The sequence below is a fragment of the Pongo abelii genome, chromosome 4 (assembly GCF_028885655.2).
Source record: "Pongo abelii isolate AG06213 chromosome 4, NHGRI_mPonAbe1-v2.0_pri, whole genome shotgun sequence".
Taxonomy (NCBI): domain Eukaryota; kingdom Metazoa; phylum Chordata; class Mammalia; order Primates; family Hominidae; genus Pongo; species Pongo abelii.
In genome coordinates this window covers 158460567-158486216 of record NC_071989.2, presented here as the reverse complement: position 1 = coordinate 158486216, position 25650 = coordinate 158460567, and the positions used below count along the sequence as shown (strand labels likewise).

Genomic DNA, 25650 nt, shown 5'->3' with positions numbered 1-25650 from the left:
TTCCTCACCCTACTTGCTGGAAGTACACAAAGGAAAATGTTCTGAGCTCACTCAATTACCGCACACAATGCAGGCCTGCTCTCTATGAGATCCTCTGACCAGAAACCATTTTGTAATTACAAATTGATGAGTGTTTTGCCTGGAACCATAATGCCAAAAAACCTCCTACAGTGCATTTATTCAATGTGCTTATGTGAAAGTTGATATACCAAAACAAGGAAGTCTTTGTTCAGAAAGTGGTATAGCTTTATAAAAGTCAGGGCAAAAAGTCGTTCATGGAACAGCTGTTATGTGAGATGAGTCTGAATGGTTATTTTATTTATTTATTATATTTTATTTACTTTACTTTTTCAGAGATGGGGGTCTCACTATGTTGCCCAGGCTGGCCTTGAACTCCTGGGCTCAAGTGATCCCCCACCTCAGCCCCTGTGCCTGGCATGAATGGATATTATGAACTGTGAAAAGTGCTGTGAAGGAGGGAGAAGTGTGGTGAGGTGGGGGGCAGACATCATCCGGGGTCTTATCTGAGAAGGTGATGCTGAAAACTGAAATCTCTTCCCCATTTAGTGGTCAGAGTGTCCCTCATTGAGCTCCCAGGACCAACAAGGAAAGACACACACGGGCAAAGCTGTGGGTGGTATTTTGTTTTTAATCTCCATAGTGTATTTGTTAAGTTTATTTATAAGCAGATCACTTCACTATTTACAGTACATGAGCATAGAGATTCTACAGTTTCTGTGATGTAAACAATAACCCCACAGTGGGAGTCTGAGAAAAGAAGCCAGTTCTGAAGTATTTACAGACATTAAAATAGAACTTTATACTCACAGAATAATAATACATAGAGCAATTTGGTTAAATTATCTAGGAAACTATAGAATCTGACAATGTACAAATACAAGAAAACATTTTCTCATTTAGAAGGTAAGACAGAGAAATCACACCAGAAATAAAATAGGGACGATGACAACCACAATAATTAAAAGCAAAGAAGGTTTCCTCCTTGCCTCTTACGGATAAAGTATTTATATAAATAAGGACACAACCCAACAAAATGGAAAAAATATATAAAAATCCTCTACCAATTAAAAAAAATAGCAAAACTAAAAACTTGATTCTCAATCATTAGCAGTGTCCTTTAAAAAATTAAAATTTAGCTTTCTATTATAAATAACAAAGCAGATGTGTCCCTCTGTGTAGGTGAAATTCTTGCACCTTTCTCAATAAATGCATCAATGTAATTCCACACACACACACACACACACACAAACACACACAGGCACAGACGTGTGTATGTGTGCACGGATACACACACACACCCACCACAAACACAGCCTTACACTCACGCACTCAGGCTGTAGTTACCTTGTTAAGCTTCCTAATAAATAATGCCCCCTACAGTAGTACCCCTGGGGATGACAAAACCTCACAGGTTTAGCCATTCCTTGGTTTGACCCTGTCGCAGAGTCAGGGAAAGCCCTGGCTCCTATTGCTCAGAATTCTCTAGGCTGTGTGGTCACACCAAGAGAAAATAATTTGAGTCCAAGATTTGGAAATGCTGGAAAGGACCATAGGGACCACCTTGCCCAGTTGATTAAGGCTGGCTACAGACACCTTCTTTAGAAACCTGGGGTTGGGGAGAGGGCTCGTGTTGGTTTCAACATTAGCAGCTGCCTCTGGAAGAAGCAGATGCTCCAAGCCAATGCTAACAACACGGCACAAGGAGGTGAGGGGGTGGGTGTGAATTCCAGAGCAGACTGCACTAAGCTGGACTTCTGGATGGTCATCTTCCCCAGAAACCATTTGGAAATCCAAGCAGTCTATTCCCCTGCTGCACATACCACCTTGTCCACACTCCCCTTGAGATTTCCAACCTGTTTCCATTGGAATCAGAACATCCCTCAAGAAACAAAGTTGGGAATAGTTTATGACTTTTTATTCCTAGCACAAAAACATTTGACAAGATTTTAAAAATACAAAATACGAAAGCAAAAAATTGAACAAAAAAAACTATTTGGCTATTCGGTGGACCATATCAAAGGTCATGGCCAGGCCCCCCACAGAATCCTTACACCCAACTTCTTATCTTGCCTTGAGGGCATAATTCGGACCACCCAGCAAAGGTTTACTTAACAAGGTCGGCAGCTGGGCTGCCAGTATTGCAGTTACAGTAAACCCCTCCCGGGCACCTGGACCTCTCCTGGTCCACTCCTGTCTCTTCTGCCCACAAGACAGCTAGTGCATTTCTCAGTTCTGCGTGAGAGTCTACTAAGTGGCTGCCTCTGGAGTCTTCTGACCCTAGTGTTGCACTGATCTCTGAACACAAAGGCAGTTCATTCATGCCATTGTATTTCATTCCCAAAGTTCACGATGGACAGCAGGGTGGCCGAAAGGATTTACTTGCCTTCCATCTGGGTAGCTGGTGGAGACAACCTTTGGCCACTAGATGGCGACCACATGTTGATAAGGCAAAGTGCTGAGGTGGAAACTGACCAATTCCCTTCACAAGTAACCAATGAGCAAGGGTGGTCAAGCGAAAAAGGAAGCTTTTATAAGCCGCCTTGGAGACTCCTTTGACCAAAAATACAGCACAGGGGGGTTCTAGTTATATAAAACCCTCTTTGAGGAGTTGTTGCACAGCCCAGGGACCGACCACCTATAAAACCTATTTTCCAAGCCCCAAATTCGGGCAGTTGGATTTTTGTACTCCTTCCGGATGTGCAAAGCATACTGATGAAACAGAGTATCTGAAAAGCTGTCCCCACAAATCACGAAGCCTCAGTCACTGCTGCTATACCATTAAAGAAACAAAAAACAAAAGCTGCCCTAAACATATGCAGCGTGATCAATGCCTCCTGTTGCCCCATATGTTTTACAATCATTTGAAAGAAATGTGTGAAAAGTGCCCAAGCTGTTTTTCTTTAAAAAAAAAAAAAAAAAGTGTATTGCTAGTATTGTCTGAGAACAAGAGAGAAACAGCCAAATGGTCACAACATTCGGATTAACAGCTATCCAGTGGGGACAAAGACAAGGTTAATGTGAGATTTGATATCGTTACCTAGCCAAGTTGGGGGTTTAATTCCTTACTGTCCCCACTAGAAACTATGGCTTAGATCTGTCCCGGGGAGCTGGTCTCCTTGGATAAGGCAACTCAGCCAGGACACAGTGGGATTGAACCTACTGCTGGTTGGTTCTTGCAGAGAACCCTCACCCTGAACAGGAGCTGGGTCAAGTCAGAGAATGGAATCAGTTTCAAGGAGGAGTGATGGATTCCCAATGCTCCTGGTTGGGGATCTGAGCCTCTCAGAGGTGAAAGGGACTTTAATGCTCATATTCAACATTCTCATTTGGTAGATGAGGAAACAGGGGCCCAAGGTCACACAGCAAGTAAGAAACATTGGGGTTTCTGATTCTGAGATGGCTTATAGTTAAGTGACTTACTCTACAAACCCATTTCACTCAGCTGGGTTGTTTTCATCTTTCTGTAAAGGTAGGTACCGAGATCTAAATCCATAGCTCCCTGTTTCGAGGGCTTCCAACAAAAGGCCAGCAAAGGGTTGGCCACAGCACTGGCTCTCCTGCTGCTGACATCTCCAAAGGCATCTCTGCTCTCTCCTAGCTGACAGCAGCCCCATTCCCGAACTCCCTGTCCCAGTCTCTAGAAGAGCACCTCACACAGCCAAAGAAGACTCATATTTTCCAGTGTAGTAACATGGACCCAGGCTGAAGTGTTGGGGTTTCTTCAAAGTGCTTTTATTGTTTAATGCAAAGTCAGCCTTTGCCTACTTCCTGGGTGTCTTGTAGCTGGCTCAGGGCTTCCCCCATCCCATGGCGGTTCTGGGCCAAAGACACATCCATGTATGTGGGTTTCCAACTCTGAAGCTCCCCTCCATTTACCCGGTACCTCCAAACTTGACAAGCAGACCTGGAGCCCATCTGTGTGTAAAAACACCTCAGGGACTAGGGGACTAACTTTGACATATTGCACATGCACTAGTTTTCTTCTGCCCCATTGGTAAGGGATGACAGGGTCCCTCTTCTTTGGCCAGTGAAACCATTACATTCACTTTCTTTGCTATTGTACATCCAATTTCTTTCCTTAATCATATCTGATGCTGGGATATGGGTAACCCCAAACTGAAGGCAGCTGCTAAATCTCAAATGCTAAAAAAATACTGCAATTTTGACATCAGTGAATCAGATCAATACATCCTCTGGGGCTGATTTTGCTTCACAGTTGGGATGAGCCATCTCTCAAACTGCAGGCTCAACTGGGATTAACTGAACTCTATACCTGGGATGGGCCATGGAATGAGCTGTCCATGCAGAAGGACCAGGCTGTCCATGCCTTCCCTGCCCTTCGACTCACCACTGCATAGCAGCCCCAGTGGGCTTACTGCACATGTCTAGGAGAAATCACTCTAAGAAAAACCAACAGGAACAGGCTTTAGGCAACAAAAGACGTCTCACTGCATCTCCTCCCGCGTCAGAACTTGAGTACCGGGTTTTTGCAGCTCAGAGCATTCCTCCCTTCCTTCTCCTGCCCGCAAAGCCCTGCCTCTCTCCTAAGTACATACGACACTCCATGCTGCAAGATTTCAAGGCAGTTGCAGGTATCTTATGGGTGCTTTTTGACTCAAAGCAGCTTTTTGGTTGAGGGGGCAAGTTGTGACGGAGCAGGGGGTGGGGGCCTTAGCTGCACTCCATCCACTCATATTCTTTAACTCTTTGATGCATTTTCCTTCAGTAACCAGAGCCCCCGAGAATGGGGATTCTGATTCAGCCTTGTACAGACTGAGGAAGGAGATGGAAGAATTCCACTTAGTGGTTGGATCAGACATTTTTGGAAAACACCAGCACGGCACAGAAACGGACAGTACGACCTGCCCTGTGCGGGCGGCTACTGACACAGTCTATAGCAAGCTTTATGGCGATCACATGTAAACATTATTGAGAGCAAACACTAGGACAGAGCTACAACGAGATGGTTGCCAATGGCAGCTGCTCCCTCTGGGTTACTCCTCAATTTGGTGGGAAAGAGACCAAGGTTCACTCGTTTTTCTGAATAGACCTTGGAGTTGCCCTAAATAATACACAGCACCGAATGAGTCCTTCGGGGTAGAGGGTGTCTGCAGGGTTGGTAAATTTTAGAACTTGTAGCATTTTATGTACGGGATGGCAAGTAGAGACTACTCGATGCCCTTGGCAGGCAGTGTCCCCTAGCCCTGACTTTAGGTATGTCATGTCCCAATGCCACGCTCAGGTCTCTGCTCAAGGGCCAACGTCTAAGCTAACTGCAAGTGTCCTAGGTTAATCTGACATGAAAGGACAGCTTCAGCTGACCCCAAAGCAGGGAGGGACAGACTGGTCCTTTGCTAAAACTCTCCATTTCTTTAAAGTATCACCAGCCCAAGGCTGACCCTTTGACCAAGTGCAATCAAGGAAGAAGCAAATAGGAGGGGCTAAGAGATCATCTATGGCCCAACTCCTTTCAGCACACCGGGGTGCCAGGGAGTAAAAGGGACTTACCAAAGTTACAAAGGAAATTCTTGATAGAATCTGGACTCCCCCAATTCTCCAGACTTGGAATCTAGTGTGCTTTCCTATCTCAGTTCTCTCCTTGATGTAAATCAGGACTTAACTTAGTGGAGGCAGCAGAAAGATCTAAATTCTATCCCATTCCATAATCATTTATCGTGTGCCTACTATGTGCTAGGCAGTGAATAGCTAAAAAGGAAATCCGAATGATCAGGTCTGTACTGTGGGAAGTCCCTTTTTGGTCCATCTTCCTAAGCCCTGCCTTCCCCAAATATGTTCCTGTCTGTCATTCGTCTACTGCCCCCTGCACCCTCTGCAAGGGGACGTGTGTGTCAAAATAGTATTGGGAGTATTGCGCCACGGAATAGCATTAGGGGAGTTTTCTCTCATGGAACGGAACATCACAGACAGGGATAGGCCAGCATGAAACCCAGCCAGCATATGGTTTTGTGTGATTGTTGGAAACCTTCCAAAGATGAGCCCAAGATGTCAAATAGATTGAACTCTAATCAATTAGTAATGACTTACCAGAGCACTGATTTCAGGATTCTTATAGCACATCCAGGCTCAAGGAACCTGAGTGGTGCGATTGATTAGTTATGTCTGTATTGGTCAAGGAGGTGGGAGTAGTGGCACATGAGCTATGTATTTGCCGTCTTGGGCTAGACACTGCCTCAGCAGAAGCTAACAATGTTGAAACATGTCTAATCAGTTCATTTCACAGGAAAGGAAACTGGAGTCCAGAGAGGTCAACTGCTATGACACACAACAGTTCAAATTCCCTATCCCTACTAAAGCCTGTCTCTTCTGGCCTTATCCATGGGCTGGGAGTATGTTTACCACTCAGTGGAAGATCGTGGGCTCATTTTACCTACTGAGGTATTTGATAATCTTTAAAAAAGTCAATTCTCAACAGTCTAGGCTTGGCATAAGCAACAAATTACATTAGCCTGTTTAATGAGCCACTTTCAAACTTTTAAAGCAGCAGGACTTAAAAAAAAATACAAAAATTTCCCAAGGAACCCTGATGTATGAAAGAAATCAGAAACAATGTACTCATACCCTGCCTGGCCATGCTCCCTGCATGAATGGCCCCCAAGGTACCCACAGAACATTAAGCTGGAAATGGCTTTGACATCACTCAAGAACACAAAGTTTAAAGCAAAGCCCAATTGGAGTGTTTTCTCAATTGGAGGGGAGCTAGGAGATTGTCCTATCTATTCCCAACCTTCACTCCCTCCTCCTGGCTCCTCTGCCCCAGCCACCAAAACAACTTTACAGACAAGGACGAGGTAAAGAGGAAGGACTACCTGAGGGAGTAGGATGGGCTGGTGGCTGGCCCAAAAAAGATGACTGCTCCCAGACCACCTGTCTGTACCGCTGCCAGGGGCGTCACTGAAGTTCTGACAGTGTGTCCACAGGCACAGACAAACCGCAGGACCACTCAGGATCAAAGCTGATGGTGCACCCAAGACACATGCCAGGGCTTGAATTCACCTGATGCTGGTGAATCAACACCTAATGTAACCCCTAAAATGAGCCCTTAGGCTTCTAGCCTGGCGCCCAATTTAGCCGAACTCACCTCTACCAGTCCCTGAAACGGTGTCTTTACCCCAGCTACTACGGAAGCACGGGACCAAGAATCAGAAGGCCTGGTCTGGGTCACCACTCTGCCTCCTCACTGGCAACCGGACCTCCCACAGTCATTTCGCCTCTCAAGGAGCTGCCAGCCTCCCCTGGAAAACAGGAATGATGCAGCTTGCCCCGCCTTCCTTACAAGGTACTCAAGGGTCTGAGTACAAATGGATAGACACACACTTGAAGCGTGAGCTGGGCACAAGATGGGGGCTCCTATAATTTGAGCCAAACTTGCTCAGTAAGAGACAAGGCAGGGCTTGGCAGATACGGCCTGGAAACGGCAGGCTGCGCTTTCCTGCAGACCAGCCTAGCGGCCACCCAGCACCTCCAGGGCAATCTGGCAAGGGGAGCAGGGCAGCTCAGTGGCAAACACCTCATGACAGTGCATAGTTAAAAAATCAAGGAAGCAATACAATAATCCCAGGCACAGTACATCTGAGCCATAAATACATTATTTTAAGGATATACTTTTTTTTCAATTAAAAATGAAGTTTATAATCCTGATTCTATTCACAAGTAACAATTTCATCATCACACACTACAGACAAGAAATGTTATGGTGAACACAGCTGCAAGTCTACGAGAGGAAGTCAGTCAGGAAGGAAGGGGTGATGGGTGACGGACCCGGCACTTCGAGGTGCACCCAGGACAACCCATTGGAAGCGAGGACACTAATGTGGCAGTGGAACGTCAACACCATGGAAACTCACAGACAGAAGCAGCTTTGTTCAATGTAAACATTGATTTTTTTTTTTTAAAAGGACAGCAGTTTCAAGTCTCTCTCACGGGTGTTCTCTCACGCTCGCTCGCTCTCCTCATATACTTGATTTCTTTGAAAACGTAAACATATTGGAAGGGCCTTGTCTGAGGTATTGAGGTATTCCTCGAGGGTTAAGGCTGTTATCAATGCAGGCTCTGCTGGGCCTCTTTCAGTAAGCTGTCAAAATCCATGGCTTCATACTTGCTTTTCCCTGACGCAGGAAGAGCCTCTTCTGAATTGGAATCTGGGCATGGGGGTGAGGAGGCAGGGAAGAGGGGAAGGCAGTGAGCAACTTACAAAGACCGGATGGTTGAAAAATCTACCACTATAAGTGGGCACCGTGGAGTGACTGCAGCCCAAGGCCTCGGGGAGCTGGGATGAGCGCTGGACTGTGGGCACTGCCTGCCATCCTGCTGGGACATCTTGGCCATGGTATCAGTGTCTCACGGCCTTGGCTGTCCTATCTAGAGACCTGGAGGCCCAAACTAGAGCACTCCAGAGCCTTTCTAGCTCCAACACCCTACAACTCTACTTCCCCCAACAGCTTCTCTTCCATTAGTAACCTGCTGCAGTGCCACATAAGGGAGGGCTAACAACACTAGAATTTTTTTTTTTTTTTTGAGATGCAGTCTCGCTCTGTCGCCGAGGCTGGAGTGCAAGGGTGCGATCTCAGCTCACTGCAACCTCTGCTTCTCGGGTTCAAGTGATTCTCCTGCCTCAGCCTCCCAAGTTGCTGGGACTACAGGTGCATGCCACTACGCCCAGCTAATTTTTGTACTTTTAGTAGAGACGGGGTTTCACCATGTTGGCCACGATGGTCTCGATCTCTTGACCTCATGATCTGCCTGCCTCGGCCTCCCAAAGTGCTGGGATTACAGGCGTGAGCAATTGCACCCAGCCAACACTAGAATTTTTTAATAGATTGGGAAACTGATTCCCATAAATGGATGTGCAGCCAAGTGCAGGGCCGCCTGGCCTGGCACCCAGCCAGGCCACTGACACTCAGTCCTGTACCATCAAGGCTGCATTGGATTCTCTCCAATAAGTGTTTTTTTTTTCTTTCCTTTTGAGACAGGGTCTTGCTCTGTCGCCCAGGCTGGAATGCAGTAGTGCCATCACGGCTCACTGCAGCCCCGACCTCTTGGGTTCAGGTGATCCTCCCACCTCTGCCTCCTGAGTAGCTGGGACTATAGGTGCAAGCCACCATGTCTGGCTAATTTTTATATTTTTTGTAGAGATGGAATTTCACTACGTTGCCCAAGCTGGTCTCGAACTCCTGGGCTCAAGTGATCCTCTTGCCTCAGCCTCCCAAGGTGATGGGATTACAGGCATGAGCCACTGAGCCTGGCCAAGTAATTCTTTCATACATTGTACTTCTTTGTCCTTCTTCATCATCTTGTCCCCAGGTGGCTGCTGCCTTGTCTGGGGTCACCACGGAATGCCCCTGAAGGGGACAGGGTAGCAGCTGGCCCTGTGAAGTCAAGGAGACCATAGCCACGGTTCTGCCGGCTGGCTGTGCACATGACTGAATCTTCCTAGAGGCCGTGGGAGGCTGGATTCTCTTTGGTAGCAGTCACAGGACAGGATAAGGTGGACCAGAGGCCAGAAGAGAAACAGGATGGTAGCCTTCAGGCAAAGGGGCTGCAAAGTTATACCAAGCAGCACACTGGGGTGTGGGGATGGAAGCTATGTCCACAAGGGGCTTTAGCTCTGGGTTTTGTTCAAGGAAGGCACTGCCTCCCAAGCTTTGAGTCTTACTAGACTGTGGCTGGGTTTCAGGGGCTTACCGTAGTCAGTGTATCTGGGCCAGCAGAAGTGCCGGAGCCCTCCGTAGCTCAGCTGGAAGGAGGGCTCGTTGCGCTTCCTCAGGGCAGCGCCCTTCGTCAGAGAGAGGGCCGCGTGCTCAGAACACCGGTAGGTGATGAAGCCGTACTTCTCGCCTCTGCAGGGAGAGAACAAGGAGAGTATGTTATTGGGCTGGCTGGGTGGACACTGTGAGACCACCCATTACTAGATGAGGAACCGACTGCCACAGTGATTCGATACCCACATCACGTGGCCCCCTAAATAGAGATGATGATGACCACTGGGCTGACTTCTGCAATGTGGTAATAATGAAAGCAGCTAATATGCTGAATGTTTGCCAGGTGTTGGCCATCACATCTTGCCTCAGACACTCCTCAGATGAGCTTGTGAGGTGGGTACTGTTGTTATCTCCACCTTGCAGATGAGGAAAGAGGTTCTGTGGAGTTCAGTAATTTACCCAAAAGCAAGTGGCAGGGCAGGGATTCAAACCCAGGCCTCTGACATTAAAGCTGATGCTCTTAACACCGCTGTATGTTTCTCCTATCCTTCCCATTTCCCTGGATTTGCCGTTGCCATGCCATTCCCCTGCCTATACTACTGTACCACTTTCTGCCTCCTTCAAAGCCAGCCTCAGTCACCAATTCCTTGGCTGCCATCTTGGCCTTCACCTCCCCTAGTAGGGCTGGTCTTCTGCACACATCTTGCCCTTCATGGTAGACATCTATGATGCCTGCCTGTTCAGCTTCCACTCCCCTTCCTCTGACAACAGCATGTGTGGTCAACCAGGCTCAGGGTGCCAGGGCAAGCCACATGACAATGGCCCTTCCTGGACACCATGGTTTGTTCAAGGATAAGCCTGTTTACTCAAGGCTGAACCCCAAAGAATCCATCTCAGGTCTTTGCTGGAGTCATGTAGTGACTCCTACCTCCCCAGCGGTCTCTAAGCTGCTGGGGGGTAGCTTAAAGCTACAGGTAGCCACTCTGCAACCAGGAGAAAAGTCTGCTTGAGAAGGACCAAAAGTCAGTTCTATTCCAACTTTTCACTTCCATGAACAACAGAAAGAGTCCCAACTGACATATCATCTGCTATGTAAACTCCTCAAGGCAGAGACAAAGTGGCATTCAACAACTATTAGGACAGGCTTACAAATAGTGGGTGCCTAATAAACATTTACGTGAATCATGTTTCCTGACACCTCTGAACCAGGGCCAAGTTTGAACCCTTCTGCCTCTTTATCTATTTATTTATTTTTTGAGACAGAGTCTCGCTCTGTCACCCAGGCTGGAATGCAGTGGTCGCAATCCCAGCTCACTGTAGCCTCTGCCTTCCGGGTTCAAGCGATTCTCATGCCTCAGCCTCCTAAGTAGCTGCAATTACAGGCATGTGCCACCACGCCAGGGTAATTTTTTGTATTCTAAATAGAGACGGGGTTTCACCATGTTGGCCAGGTTGGTCTCAAACTCCTAGCCTCAAGTAATCTGTCTGCCTCGGCCTCCCAAAGCGTTGGGATTACAGGCGTGAGCCACCATGCCCGGACCCTTCTTCCTCTTTAAATGTCTAATATTGGTAGTATGTCCAAGACTCTTTTTTAAAGATCCTGTGTGTTTTTTTAAAATCTTAACAGATTGATCTTTCTCTTTAGAGATTAATTTGCCTGCTTTATTTTTGCATGCTATCTTCATTTGATAGCCTGAAAACTGCACAGAACTTAAAATGGTTCTATTTGTATAATGGTTCTTTTTAAAAAAATTCGGTAAAAACACTTAATAGGAACATTTACCATCTTTACCATTTTTAAGCATACAGTTTGGCAGTATTAAGTATACTCATATTGCTGTGCAACAAAGCTCCAGAAATCTTTCACCTTGCCAAACTAAAACTCTATGCCCATTCAACACCACCTCCCTTATTCCCCCTTTCTGCAGCCCCTGGCAACCACCACTCTTCCTGTTTCGATGAAAGAGACTACTTTAGATATAGCATGTAAGTGAAATCATACAGTATTTGTCTTTCTGTGCCTGGCTTATTTTACTCAGCACAATGTTGTCAGGTTCATCCATGTGGTGGTATGAGTCAGAATTGCCTTCCTTTTTAAGGCTTCATTATATGCCACTGTATGTATAGAAACCATATTTTGTTTATCTATTCATCTGTTGGTGGACATTTGGATTGTTTCCACCTCTTGGCTATTGTAAATGATGTCGTTATGAGCTTGGGTGAACAAATATCCTGTTTTCAATTCTTCTGAATATATACCCGTAAGTGGAATGGCTGGATCAGATGGTGGTTCTAGGTTTAATTTTTTGATGAACTGCCATAGTGCTTTCCACATCAGCTGCATCATTTAAAATTCCCACCAACACTACACAAGAGTTCCAATTTCTCCACATCCTTGCCAGTATTTATTTTCTGGTTTTTTGATAGTAGCCATCCTAATGGGCAAGAAGTATGTAATAACTCTTATACCAGAAACTATTTTCTTGCTGAAGCTTTCTATTATTATTATTGTATTAGAATGTAAAAACCCAAATAACTTAGTTTGCCTTAGTTTGCCAATATAATAGGAGATAATTTAGAAATATTTCAAAACTGACAAAGTTTTGACATCTAAATTGTGCATTCATATGCAACCTGTTCTTTTTGCAGATCCCCTGATAGGTAAAACACTGCTTCTCCAGGTGAGTGATGAAAAACCAGGGCTGCCTAGTAGAACAAAAGGCCTGGGACCTTTTCTTATTTTTTGCTCTATCACCCAGGCTGGAGTGCAGTGGCGCGATCTTGGCTCACTTCAACCTCTGCCTCCTGGGTTCAAGGGATTCTCCTGCCTCAGGCTCCTGAGTAGCTGGGAATACAGGAGTGCACCACCACACCCAGCAAATTTTAAAATTTTCAGTAGAGACGGGGTTTCACCATGTTGGCCAGGCTGGTCTTGAACTCTTGACCTCAAGTGATCTGCCTGCCTTGGCCTCCCCAAATGCTGGGACTACAGGTGTGAGCCGCCATACCCAACCAAGGCCTGGGACTTGCTGCTGCAGAGGAAGGGAGGGTGCTGCAGAGGAAGCACAGGGTTGAGGTAGAGTGGAGTCCCAGTGCATGTCTTCAAGCTGCCAGGGGCTGCTGCCCCACACTATCTTCAGGCCAAAGGCCCTGAAGCAGACACATAGGCTCCGGTTCTGGCTCTGCCATCAACTAGCTACCCAGTTAACTTGTCTGAACTCCTGCAGAAAGGAGAGCAATTGAAAGACTAGGAGTGCTTATGTCCCTGGCGTGCTGGGAAGTTTAGATAAAAGAATGAACGGAAACTGCCTGGCACTTAGTAAACCATCAGCACGTGTTTGCTGCTATTACTGACTGCATTACCATTTCTGGTCCTTCTCCTAGGCCTGGCTTTCTACATCTAGGCTATGGATTTTGTCAGATTCATTCCACAAATCTTGGGCATCTTCTGGTACCTAGCTCTGGATCAGGACCAGTGCCCCTCTCTGCTCCCTTCATTTGTCACGGCTTGGCTCAACTCACCTACTTCTCGTCAGCACCTCGCACTCCTCAATCTCACCAAACACTTCGAAGCGCCTCTTCAACTCTCGGGAGCTCATGTCACTGGAGAGATTTTGAATGTACACCACGCGGCCTTCACCCTGCCCGAGAAGGAGGACAGAGAGAGACTTGGTCATTGCCTGGCTTCCTGGGGCCCCTCTGGGGGTGGGCTCCCACGGAGTCCTTGTCCTAGTCCATGATGCCTGGCTGAGTGAGCAATACCAGCTGGAGTCAGAGAGAGGACAATGCCAATCTCTACCCCAGAGGACCTGCCCTTGTTGGGGGAGGGTGTTGGAAGGGAAGAGGCCTCTGCTTACATGAAAGGAAGCCACTTACATGGAAGCCACTTACATGGAAGGAAGCCACTGCTTACATGAAGGAAATGAGCAGAGACTGGGGCTGGGAAGGGGGAGGGATTTATCACCATTGATATGCCTGTATCTTCAGCAGCTTTTGGACTTACCTTTCAAGTCTGAGCAGGGGAGGTGCTGGGGTAGGGCAAGCACAGGAGGCAGGTTGACTGTGAGCGTGAGAGTGGGCTGGAAGGAAGGGTAATGAGGTGGGGGCATCGGGGATACTGGTTTTGCCTGGGCAAAGTGGCTGAAGCCACAGTATAGACACTGTCACCAAGGTGTCACCTTCAGGAGAGTTCCGTGCTATGCCAGGGGGTGCCCAGAACAGCCTAGCAGAGGGAAGGGGTGGGAGAAAGTCCAGACTGGAACTCCCCTTCCCCTCCTCTCAGATCTGTGATTTGATCTGGTTGAAGCCACTGCTATTGGACAAGTCACTCTGACCTGTGAGAGAAACTGCAGCCTTGTTCCTGGAAATCTGTGTTCCCACAGGAAAAACACAGAGTTTCTTGTCCTGGACAGGCTTGCTCTGGAAACAGGTTATAGCCAGTGATTCTCCAGCCATCCCACCCACGTACTACACACGCCAAGGAAGAAAACCCAGGCGGCAGGTCCACAAACAGGACTCCGTCGTCAACAGTCAGGGGAACTGTACATCCCACAACATACGATGTCCAAGCTCAGCTCAACAGAGAAATCCCCTCCTCCCACTCTCCTTGCAGCTTCTTGAATTCATAAAGCTCCTTCCTGCCACTGCTCCAAACACTCGTCCCCCTGAGTCTTCGCTTGGTTGCTCCTTTTCATCAATCAGGGCCCAGCTCCCTGAAGGTGCCCTTCCCTGGCTACCCCATAAACACACCCTCCTCAACAGTCCTGTTTACTTCAGATTGTTACTAATTGCACATTACTAATTTCACAGTGCTTATCCCAATCTGTAATTACATTGTTTATTCCTTTGTTTACGAGTCTATTATCTCTCTCTCCCTTCTGTTCAGCCAGAAGGGGGGCCTCATCGCTCTTGTTCATTGCTGTCCTCCAACGCCCAGAACTGTGCTAGGCCTGTCACTGCTGAATGACCAGACACAGACTCCAAGAAGATGCTCCATGCACAGTCCATGGTTTTAAGGACCTGCGTGCAGACAGCTGTGCACTTCTAGGGTATGCACACCTCCTGTGTGCCCCTCCTCCCTGAAATGCCACATCACATGGGAGAGACCCAGCAGGAGTCTGTTTGTCTTTTTGTGTTTCCATCCTACTTTCCTCCTTCCTTTCTAGTGACATGGCCTAGCTGGCCAGCTCCAGCTCCCCACTCCAGGCCCCTGATGTGTTTTCTCTGTGGGGAGCTTTGCAGTAGGGTCACCAGGCAAAGCCAGAAGGCCAGGGCCTGTGGACTAACTCTGGGAGGGCATTAGGGATGTGGGTGGGGAGGAAGGGACAGGCTCTCTTGGTCTCTTGGCACTGATCAAGTTGGGGGAACCCTTGGGAAGCACAGGCCCAACTCCCCGACATACAAATGAGGAAAGTGAGGCTCAGGGTAGCTGGGGGACCTGCCCACAGTCACACAGAAGGTGGTGGCAGGGCTGGCTTGTGACCTGGCTAGCCTGGCTCTGCTCCCCACTACCACAGCCTGCCCACTTGGCTCCCTCAAGGCCCCTGACGCTGAGCCCTAAATCACCACCAACAGCACACTCATGGCCAGTCTCTTGGCTGAACTTTGCATGGTGCCACCTTTGATGCCCTTTAGTGACCCTCGTACTCTTCAAATGAGAGAAATATCATTGTCTGCTGCTGCCATAGTCCCTTCTTCCCCAGGCAGAGGCCGAAGACTGAGGGGCTCACCAGCCAGCCTCAAAAGGCTTTGGTCCATGAAGCCCCCGCACACTTCCTGTTTGTTCCCATTCACTCCAGGCTCTGGGCCCCCAGATCACTTACAATGGCCTTTTCCCGCCGCTTCCTGGCGTGCCGGATGCTTGGCGTTCTGTCTGAACACGGCCCTCTGCTCTCACATCTGTCAGTGAACAAGCAAAGCAGAGGCACTCACTCTTGGGAGAGACCATGGGGGTGGGGGCGGATCTGCTCCAGGAGGCAACGGATGCTTCCTTAGGACTCATGAGGGCACATGAGCTGGAACTGCCTCCTGCAGAAACCCAGCTTCCCCTTCCGCAATGACGGCCCAGGGCTGTGTGTGGGCCTGAACATCTGGACACATGCCTACTGCCAGCTTCCGGACTGGATCACCGGGAACCACTGTGTTGCTCATTATAACCCCACCCCATTCTGAGCCTTGCCTCTCTATGCCATTAGGGGTAGAAAAGCCCTTTTGCTTTATTATCTTATTTGATCTGATTTTTTTTTAAACCCCATGAGGTTTTATGTTTCTCCATTTTCCAGATGAAAAATCTGAGGCTCAGGTTTGAGATGGGATTCGCTTAAAGCCAAAAAGCAGAGAAGTCAGAAGCAGGTCCTTCTGATTCCAGAAGCACCATTCCCTATGGGTTCATGCCTCAGCCAAGCAGCAGCCCCTGGCCATTGCAGCTCCATGCTTCCAGGCTAGCTATCAGGCTCATTAGTCCCATAGCCCGAGCAGGCTCCCAGGTGCCACCCACCTGCAGCCTTCCTTGCCTGACTGCACGCTGCCCTCACTCATCCAGTCTGAGTCACTGACAAATACAGCACAGAGGACAAGAACACAGGCTTGTGAGTCAGACAGCTTGAGTTTGAATCTTGGCCCCACCGCCTCCCTGTTGGGTGACCTTGGGCCAGTTACAGAACCCCTCTCAACTTCAGTTCTTCATCTATGAAATAGGGATAACCAATTGTGTCCATCCCTTGGCCATTTGTGAGGATTAAATTTAAAAATGCACGTCAATGCTTAGCCCAGGAACTGCTCCGTAAATATTTGCTCTATTTTTCTATGTAATCTCTTTGAGCCTCAGCTTCCTCATCTATAAAATGGGGGATAAGCAGCAGATACTTCCAGGTGCACCTGTGAAGCTCTAGTAGGATAATAGGAGGGGAAATTACTTGCAACGTTAAAGGGTTACCTAATTATAGTATTATCATCCCTTTTGCAACAGAATTGGTAGACTTTCCCCACCTGAAGAGCTGAGAGTGCCTGGAAGGTATCGTGGAGTTCAAGATTTGTGTTGTTAACCCAGCTTAACGTGCTTTCTGTTGCTGAGTGTTTGGTACAGGTCTGGAGAAGGCTGATTAGTATCTTACCAGGTTTACCAGGTACTGAGCTCAGCCAGGTAGCTGAGCAGGAGCCAGGTTACCCAATTAAGTTTCTGTAGTGAGCAGAAAAAGCCAGCCCTGAACCTGGCCCAAAAGCGAGAAGAGAAAAAGGAAAATCCATGGGGGTTTCTAGAGAAGTTCTCGACTCTTCCCAGGCAATTCTATGAATGCAGGCCCAGCCCAAACACCTCTGAGCTGGGCAGGAGAGAAAGGAGGCCAGGGAAGCTCCAGCTTAGGGGATGTATTTCAACATGAAGAGAACCTGGGCAACTGCCTAATGTGGAGATGGAGTGCTTTAGCTCACAGCAAAGCAAGGCTGAAGCCAAACCTTTGACATTGGACCACTGTAGGGCAGAAGCTACCCCCTGGGGAAAGAATGGAGCCAGAAAGAGAGGCTCAGCGAGGTCGGCAGAAGGCAGCTGTGACTGACAAATCCTGGCTTCTGCAGTAAGGGCTTGCTGGAGAAATTGCTGCGGACCTCACTTTGAGGAACAAAAAATTTAGGGCTTCTTAACAAGTTTGCGGGGAGCCCACAAACCCCCTAAAATTGAATGCCCAGTTAGATGTGTATGCACATTTTAATGGGGAGATGGGCCTTTGCTTTAATCAGGTTTTCAAACAGTTAAGAACCCTTGTTGTAGATGTATAAATATAAAGCTGAAGTCTTTTTACATTTTATTTAACAAAAAAAATTTTTTTTGCTAGTCCCTTTAGAAGGGAAGAAGAGATCTTCACAAGACCTAAATTCTGGTCTCAGAGTATGATACTCTAGCAATGTCACCATCATCACCTGGGGACTTGTTGGAAACGCCAATCCCTGCGCCTGCCCCACCCCAGACCTACAGATCAGACACCCGGGTGTGGGCCGGCCAGTGGAGGCCCAACAAATCCTGCAGTGGATTCGGCAGCTGGGCTCTAGCCCAAGAGCAGCATCTAGTGGCCACTCAGCTTCACCTCAACACAGGGCTGGGGATGATGACACTGACCCTCCTCAAGCCTTCCCCAGGGAGAATCAGGACCTACTGTGATCAGAGAGGAACAACCAGTACCCTCCGAATCTGCCAAACCTCCATTTTTTCTGCCCAGCTCCCCAGCTGACTTTTGGACTGGCTTCTTCTCCAGTCTGGTTCAGCGAGTGAGGATGATATGAGCAAGCGGGCTCATGAGGCATCATCCCTCCACTGAGGTCAAAGCCCTTCAAGAGGCAGCCGACTGGTGAAAGCCACAGCGCATCTCAGCAGGACCCAGAAACCTTATCAATGCTTTATGTCCAGGTATTTTCCAGAGCACAGATTAGAATTACACTCATCTTTCTTTTACTTTTAAACATCCCTAGAATTCAAACTGTTGGGGCAGGTATGTTTGCACAAAAACCTATCCATTTTACAAACATAAAAGCAAAAAATACAGATGGATAAGGGACAAGTTCCTTTAGACGTAAGCCCACAAATAGCCAGGAAGTGGGTTTTCTTTCTTTCTGGAGGCCAGGATGTTTGGGACACTCTCGATTTCACAGACCAGGCTTTGCTTGCCTCCAGGACTCACTCACAACTGCCCCAGAAGACCACCTTCAAGGCCCCTGACCAAGACATGGGCCACACTGGGAGATGCAGCCTCAGTTTCAGAGCAAGTTTCCCAGGGATCCTCCCTCCTGGGGCTCCTGGCTCCCCGGGAACTGGGATCCTCCACTGCCCGCTGCCTCTCCTGCTGCCCCCTGTTCATACCTGAAGTTCCTTCGAGTGGCTGGTGACCAGGAGTGGCAGGGTGAGGAGCCAGAGCTTGAGCGGCTGCGGGAACAGAGCTGCCGGTTGGCCTTGCTTGGTGGGCTCTGGTAGGGGCAGTGGTCAGAGCAAGTGGGGCTGACCCCTGAGTCTTCTTCTTCATTGTCCTCCTCCTCCTCCTCCCCTTCTTCTTCCTCCTCCTCTGGGAGGAAGCTACTCTCGCCGCTGCTGCTGCTGCTGTCTTCAAAGACAGTGTCATACTCAGGGCTCTTGCAGGAGGCCAGGTCTTCCTCCTCCAGGGCGGTCTCCAGCAGCCCAAAGTGTTTGGTGAGGCTGGCGCGGATCTCATGGTCTCTCAGCAGCATGCTGTCCTTGGGTGGGGTGCCAGCATCACGGCTTCTGTCTTCCTCCCTGCCAGGGGCCTGTGCCTCAGCCCGAGGGGCACCCTGCTGGGGCCAGTCCTCAAGGTGAACTCCAGACGGCTCCCAGGACCTCAACACCTTCCTTTGCAGGATGCCTTCTGGTCGGAGCACCTGGCAGTAGTCATGGTCTCCAAAGGAACAGGAGAAGGGACGCTTCTGGCCAGCCTGGGAGGCTGGCTGGGCTGTGGCATGTCGCAGGTGGGACAGGAGCTCACTCCGCTCCGGGTGCTTCTTTGGCAGCTTGTGGGCAGCCCCTGGGGTGGCCTTGAGTGAGAGGCCCTCAGGGGAGGGGAGGCTGAGAGCTATTTCTTTGCCTAGGCTATGCTTGATGTCCGGTTTGAAGGGATCCTCCTCTGTGGGCTTGTATGGTGGTGTGGTGGGTGGGGTGAGTCCTGCCCGAGGAAGAAGAGAAAGGTAAGATAAAGACAGATTACTTCTCCAAGGGACACTAAGACCCTAAGTTTGGGGCCAAGCATGGTAGCTCACACCTATAATCCCAACATTTTGGGAGGGCAAGGTGGGTGGATCACTTGAGGCCAGGAGCTCGAGACCAGCCTGGCCAACATGGTGAAATCACGTCTCTACTAAAATACAAAAAAAATTTGGCAGGCTTGTTGGTGCATACCTATAATCTCAGCTACTTGGGAGGCTGAGACATGAGAATTGCTTGAACCCAGGAGGAGGGGGTTGCAGTGAGCCAAGATCATGCCACTGCACTCCAGCCTGGACAACATAGTAAGACTATGTCTCAAAAAAAAAAAAAAAAAAAAAAGACCCTAGTTTGGGATGGCAATAAAATGGCCAAGTGCCTTTACTCCCTCAACCCAGTGGATGGCAGACATCACTAACTGATCACTGCACTGCTGGCTGAGCCTGGAGGTAGGCTGGGAATCCTTCAATTCTTTGGAGTTGGCATGTGATGAAATCCATTTGCCATCCCTTCTGTGACCTACTAATGGCAGCTGGAACCTCCCAGTCATCCAAATACCTCTTCCTGATCTACGTCCAATCATGCAACAAACCCTCCCAACTATACCTCTCATATGCCTCTGGTGTTTCCCATGACGGACAGGGGGCAGGCACCGCAGATAAAACTGCCCACCTGGGCTGGGTGTGGTGGCTCACGCCTGTAATGCTGGTTCATTCCCAGTGAGTCTTCTTTATGGTACCTATTGCAATTTGTAATGATTTTCCTTTTCTGTTTGCTTTTTGACTGCCTATAACATAAGCCCCGTGAAGGCAGGCATCTTGTGCATCATTCATTACGTGGCACCTTGCCCATGCATGATGAAAAACTCAGAGATGTGCAGGTGTTTTCCTGAAGGCACCTGCCAGTGGAAGCCCCCTGGCTCACCTGCTGTGCCACAGAGCTCCACTGTCAAGGTCTGCTCAAAGCTCTTCTTGCCAAAAGTTGGGTCGCTGGTGGAGGCAGGGAGGACAGAAAGGAAAGCAGCAAGTCAGCAGCAGGCATCCACCTCCCCGCCCACAAAAGGGTCACAGGGAGTGCTGTGACAGGCCCTGGTTCCACTGCCCATGGAAATGGAGCCTGAGATGCATTCGCTCTGGGGGAAACCCCATCCCGGCTGTTAGAGGAATTCAAGCTGCACAGCTCTTTTAGGAGACACAGGCAAGGATCACTGGAGGGTAAATAGAGGACAAGTGTTGTCAGCCTCCTTATTTTATAGAGGGAGTAACTGAAGCCCAGAAGGAGGAAGGGACTTGCTGAAGCCACAGGGCACTGTCAGAAAAGAACTCTTTTCAGGGCCCCCAAGAGGACAGGTTATGAAATGGCCTGAGGCCTTTCCTCTGGCGTGCAAAAGTTAGTTTCTAAAAACCAGCTCCCTTCTAAAGGAGCCCAGCTCCTGAGGGTCCCAGATGACAATCAGGGCACAGGGTGTGGGGCCAGGGCCAGGCATGGGGGCTGATGAACCCTCCATCACCACCAACACACACATCCAACAAGACAAAATCTCATGGAACAATACACCAATAATTTCTAAAAATCTACCTTTGTGACAAGGCCAGCATGAGGCACCTGGGAGAGTCTGAAAAGAAGACAAAGAAAAATAAGATTCCCCAACATGGTATCACTAGCAGATGTTTCCCCTCTGGAGGAGACCCTAGGCCTCCACTGGTGCCAAGCACAGCTGCCCTTTGGGCAGGTGACCAAACACCTCTGCCACTTTTAGAGAACGACAGAACAACTCAAATCCACTTTCCATCCCAGTCTCAGCTGGGAGAGCTACTTGATTTTGCAGAAAGTACAAACAGGTGCAAGGGTGACCCCTTCTGGCTAAACATGTTGCACAGTGAGGAAGAACTTGACTCCAAGTCCCACTGCTGTGAGCTCTGGACTGACAGCCCTGCATAGGGCTCATCATTAAGTAGCTCTGTGCCTGAGTTTCTGTATCATAAAATGGAGACAATGACAGTCCCTACCAGAAAGCCTCCTTGTGAGGACTCAATAGGGACAATCTGTTCATCTGAGACCAGTGCCAGCACGATAAGTACACAGTGGCTAACTGTTGTTATCATTACTGCTATTAGCAGCATTTAAAACTCTAGCTGCATTGTGGAGCTGAACTTATAGCCTTATGCTTCTGTCACATCATCCCCAGTGTCTTCTTTATAGTACCTATTGCAATTTTGTAATTATCCTCCTTTTCTGTTTACTTTTTGACTGCCTGCTTAATTCATTAAGTGGCACCCTGCCCATGCAAGATGAAAAACTCAGAGATGCATGGGTGTTCTTCTGAAGATCTGCTCCAACTAGCCCAAAGAAAAGCTGAAAGCCAGGGAGGGGAAGGGACTTGCCCAAACCCACATAACACTTTGTTGGGGGATGGGGACTTGAACACAGGGCTCCTGGCTCCCAGTAAAATGGGGCATGCTGCACCCCATCCCTGCCCCCTCTTCGCAGACCACCAACTCTGACTACCTCTGGGAGGGAGCTGCGGGCAGCTGGGGTCCTCATCCATGTCCCCACACCCACTCTCACAGGGGCTCTCCAGGGCAGGGATCTGGGGTCCCCGTAGGAGCTGCTGGTCTTGGCCACTGTCCTCGTCCGTGGGGCTGCCCAGCTCCCGCTCTACGTCGTAGGCCTTGGGAGCGAGGCACAGTGAGGGCAGAGCACCTTGGGGCTCCGAGGGGACCAGCGGCTCATCTGCAAATGTCAGCCAGGGGCCCAGCTCAGGGTTCAGTCTCCGAGAACGCCGCACAGGGCACACAGAGCTCTCCAGCTTCCTCCCCAGCTTCGTCCATGGCAGGCCTCGGCCTGGCCTTTTCCTGCCCCACTCCTCCTCCTCCTCTTTTTCTTCTTCCTCTTCCTCCTCCTCTTCTTCCTCGTCTTCCTCCTCCTGCTGCTGCAGTCTGGCAGGCCGGCGGACCTCCCCTTTCACCTCCAGCCGCAGTGGGCGCAGGCTTGGTCTGGGCCCAGTGCTCTTGGGTGAAGCTGCGATCCTCACCTCCTCCACCGAGGATGGGCGACCAGGGGAGGCCTGACTGTCTTTGGGGGGCCTGGGCCTTGACCGAGGTGTGAGGGAGGCATAGACAGGCGTGGCCAGACGGTAGGGTTTGCTGACATCACAGAGTACGTCTTGAGCCAGAAGTTCCCTCAGAATGGAGAACTCAGCCCAGGAGGCTTTGGAGTGGTGCCGGGACCAGGGCCGGGATCTGACCTGCTGGGAGGGGTTGCTGCAGGCCTTGGGGAGTGGCTCAGGGGCCTGTGGGGGCAGCTTCCTCTGGGGGAGGCAGTAGGTGTGCATGTAGCGTATGAGTTGCACCATCGCCTGCATGTCTTCCTGGGAAACCGGGGTACCGGGGTCTGCCCTGCCCAGAGCTAGGGAGTCCCGGGGAGAGGCTGGAGCTGGCTGGGGGCTCGGGCAGTCCTCACCCGGCTCCTTGTCCTCCTTGGCAGGGAGCCGGGGACTCTGGAGGCATGGTGGCTGCAGACCCCGATCCTGCAGGCAGCACTGTGCTGAGGTGAGGTGCTTATGTAGTTCTGTACAACTTCGGCTCTGAGACTGCGTCATGGGAGCCTTCTTGTCTTGGGTGCTGTCGGCCTAGAGAGGGAGAGAGGCCGGAGTGAGGAAGGAGGCCCAAACACTTCTCTCATGTGTCTCATCTGCATGGCAACTGGCTGGCCCATTGTGTCTCACCTGGATCATAGGAACAGCCAGGTTTCCTTCATTCCGTTCCCAGCTTCCCACACAGAGCCGGGCACCTGGCTGTGCTCAGTGGATGAGGAATGAAGGAATGACCAGCCTCCTAACAGCTCTCCCAGCCATGGAATTTCGCCCCTGCAGACCCTTCCAGATTCACTGACAAAGCCCCACTCTGACCATTCCACCCCCCTGCTCCGTACCCTTCAGCCAAGAGCCGGGCAGTAGGTTTATGGTAGCCTGGGGCTGGGTGTAGGAAGGACTTGCTACAAATGAGCACTGGGGGATTCATCGATCTCGGTCCACTGCAACCTCTGCTTCCCAGGTTCAAGCGGTTCTCCTGCCTCAGCCTCCCGAGTAGTTGGGATTACAGGCATGCATCATCACACCCGGCTAATTTTTTGTATTTTTTAGTAGAGACAAGGTTTCACCATGTTGGCCAGGCTGGTCTTGAACTCCTGAGCTCAAGTGATCCTCCCGCCTCAGCCTCCCAAACTGCTGGGATTACAGGCGTGAGCCACCGCGACCAGCCTGAATGATGGATATATTCTAAAACTGGATAACGGTCATAATTGCATGGCTATAAGTTTACTAAAAGTCATAGAATTGTACTTTTACAATAGGTGGCTTTTATGTATGTAAATTGCACTTCAATCAAGTTTAAAAAAACAAAACATTCAGTAGCTCCTAGTGCCCACAGATAAAGGGGAGGCTCCATGGCTGGGTGTCTGAGGTCCTCTGCACTCGCACCAGCCAACCTCTCCAGTCTTATTCGCCCCGCTTGTCCACACTGGGGCTTTCCCCCCAAGTGTGACTCATCGTTGTGCTGGGACTTTCTAGCAATGGCTGTCAGATGCATCTCACCTCTCTGGGGAGCTTCCTAGGCTCCCAGAGGGCAAACAGCTGGCTCACAATGGGGCGTGGCTGCTGCCCCTTCAACAGAATGAGGCACGAGAGGGTGGACCTTTGTTTCAGGAGGGTCAGCCAGGACAAATAGGGAGGGAGCATAGGGACTCATTCCCCAGAGAAGCCCCAGCAAGGGAGAGGCTCCTACACTGAGCTGCTGTCTGAGAGGACCCGATTCTGCCTCTGAGGATGTAGGATTGTATGCAACAGTTCCCAGGAGGAGGGTCCAGGACCAGGAAGAGGAGGGGTTGTGTGTAGCCTTTGAGGACAGGACCCCTTGAAAAAGACCTGTTACACCTCTCCTTGTTAGGCTTAGAAGATGGGGCTCAAGGAGGAAAAGGGATGTTCTTTGACCCTGGATGTCTATGACAGAGCTTTAAACTCTCCAATGGGCTCCCCGAGGGGGAAAAAAAAATCCAAACTATTTACTGTAGCCTCCACAACCAGCGCAATCTTGTGTTTTGGTCTGTCACACTGTTGGAATACAGTCCTCTGAAGGCTGGCCACACTTTCCTCATCCTTGCTCTAACCTGCATTAACATCTACCAGTGTCTGGAACACTGAAGTGTGAGAAAGTCCAGGGCTCCTTCTACAAAACCCTAAACTAGGCTGGATCTCCAGAAGCAGTGCCCAGGACACCAGCTACAAGGGCTGTGGGAGGAGCGGGAAGAGATATTGGAAGTTGATTGAACTCGCTATCCTCCACCAGAGCTGAAGGCTGCAGCCCCAACAGACACCTGGGGCAGATTTGGGGGCATGTGAAAAAATACCTTAACACAAGGCCGTTGACTTTTAGATCTGAGGCCTGCCTGGCGCCAGGCGGTCCCTTCCTTCTGGGTGTCAGAGCTTGATGTTGGGTAGGATGTGGCCAGGAGGAGCTTCTGCAGCTGAGGGAAAAGCAGAGAGGACAGGAGCCGGGGCTGAGCCACAGCCAGAGGACATGGACTGCATGGCCAGCCCCTCAGGACTGACCTTGGGCATCACAGGACCACAGGGAGAACACAGGGTGGGCATTCCATGACCTGGGATGATGATCCCAAGATACTAGGTGCAGATGGCAGATTGTCTAACAATCCCGAACACACATAAGTATGCTAATAACATACAAATCCTTTTCAGAGTTAATAACCCCAGGGAATAGCTATGACTTTGAAAAACTCAAGCAGGTCTTGGGTAATGTCTGTCTATTCTACTGTTAAAATATTATGATACAGTTTTATTGGGACATTCTGAGTGCACACACACACACACACACACACACACACAATCTGGAAGGTTAGGTACCAAAATGATTCTCTGGTGTGGGATTCTAGCTGATTTCCCCTTTGTTCTTTTTGTTTATTCATATTACCTCTAAAAATTAATTTCTTAAATTAAGCAAGGTAATACTTGTAAATGGTTAAAAAAAAAAAGAAGACACATCACAAATACTAAACGGCAGACAATTAAAAGCAAGTCTCTCTCTTGCCCAAAGTCCCTTTCTCCCTCCTAGAGGCAACTCCACTAAGTACTTTTCGGTGAACCTATCATGAAGTGGGCTTTCATTATACAAGTATATGTATGTAGTCATTACCTCC

At 49.4% G+C, this 25650-nt stretch overlaps 1 protein-coding gene across 7 annotated transcripts in view; it reads right to left on the bottom strand.

The window, feature by feature from the left end:
* Positions 1 to 629: 629 nt before the first annotated feature.
* PPARGC1B (PPARG coactivator 1 beta) overlaps positions 630 to 25650 on the bottom strand; it is a 124727-nt gene continuing 99706 nt past the window's right edge. For 2 of the 7 annotated variants that reach the window (XM_002816069.5, XM_054556052.2), the window contains 9 exons: positions 24844 to 24960; positions 21946 to 23068; positions 21016 to 21052; positions 20362 to 20426; positions 18589 to 19399; positions 15563 to 15638; positions 13263 to 13381; positions 9724 to 9878; positions 630 to 8180 (listed from right to left, as the gene is read on the bottom strand). In XM_002816069.5, coding sequence (XP_002816115.3) covers positions 8080 to 8180; positions 9724 to 9878; positions 13263 to 13381; positions 15563 to 15638; positions 18589 to 19399; positions 20362 to 20426; positions 21016 to 21052; positions 21946 to 23068; positions 24844 to 24960 — 2604 coding nt within the window. In that variant the 3' untranslated portion in view covers positions 630 to 8079. Of the gene's footprint in view, positions 8181 to 9723; positions 9879 to 13262; positions 13382 to 15562; positions 15639 to 18588; positions 19400 to 20361; positions 20427 to 21015; positions 21053 to 21945; positions 23069 to 24843; positions 24961 to 25650 lie in introns of those variants that run through there. The other 5 variants (XM_002816070.5, XM_054556054.2, XM_063724317.1 and 2 more) reach the window with 4 other exon arrangements.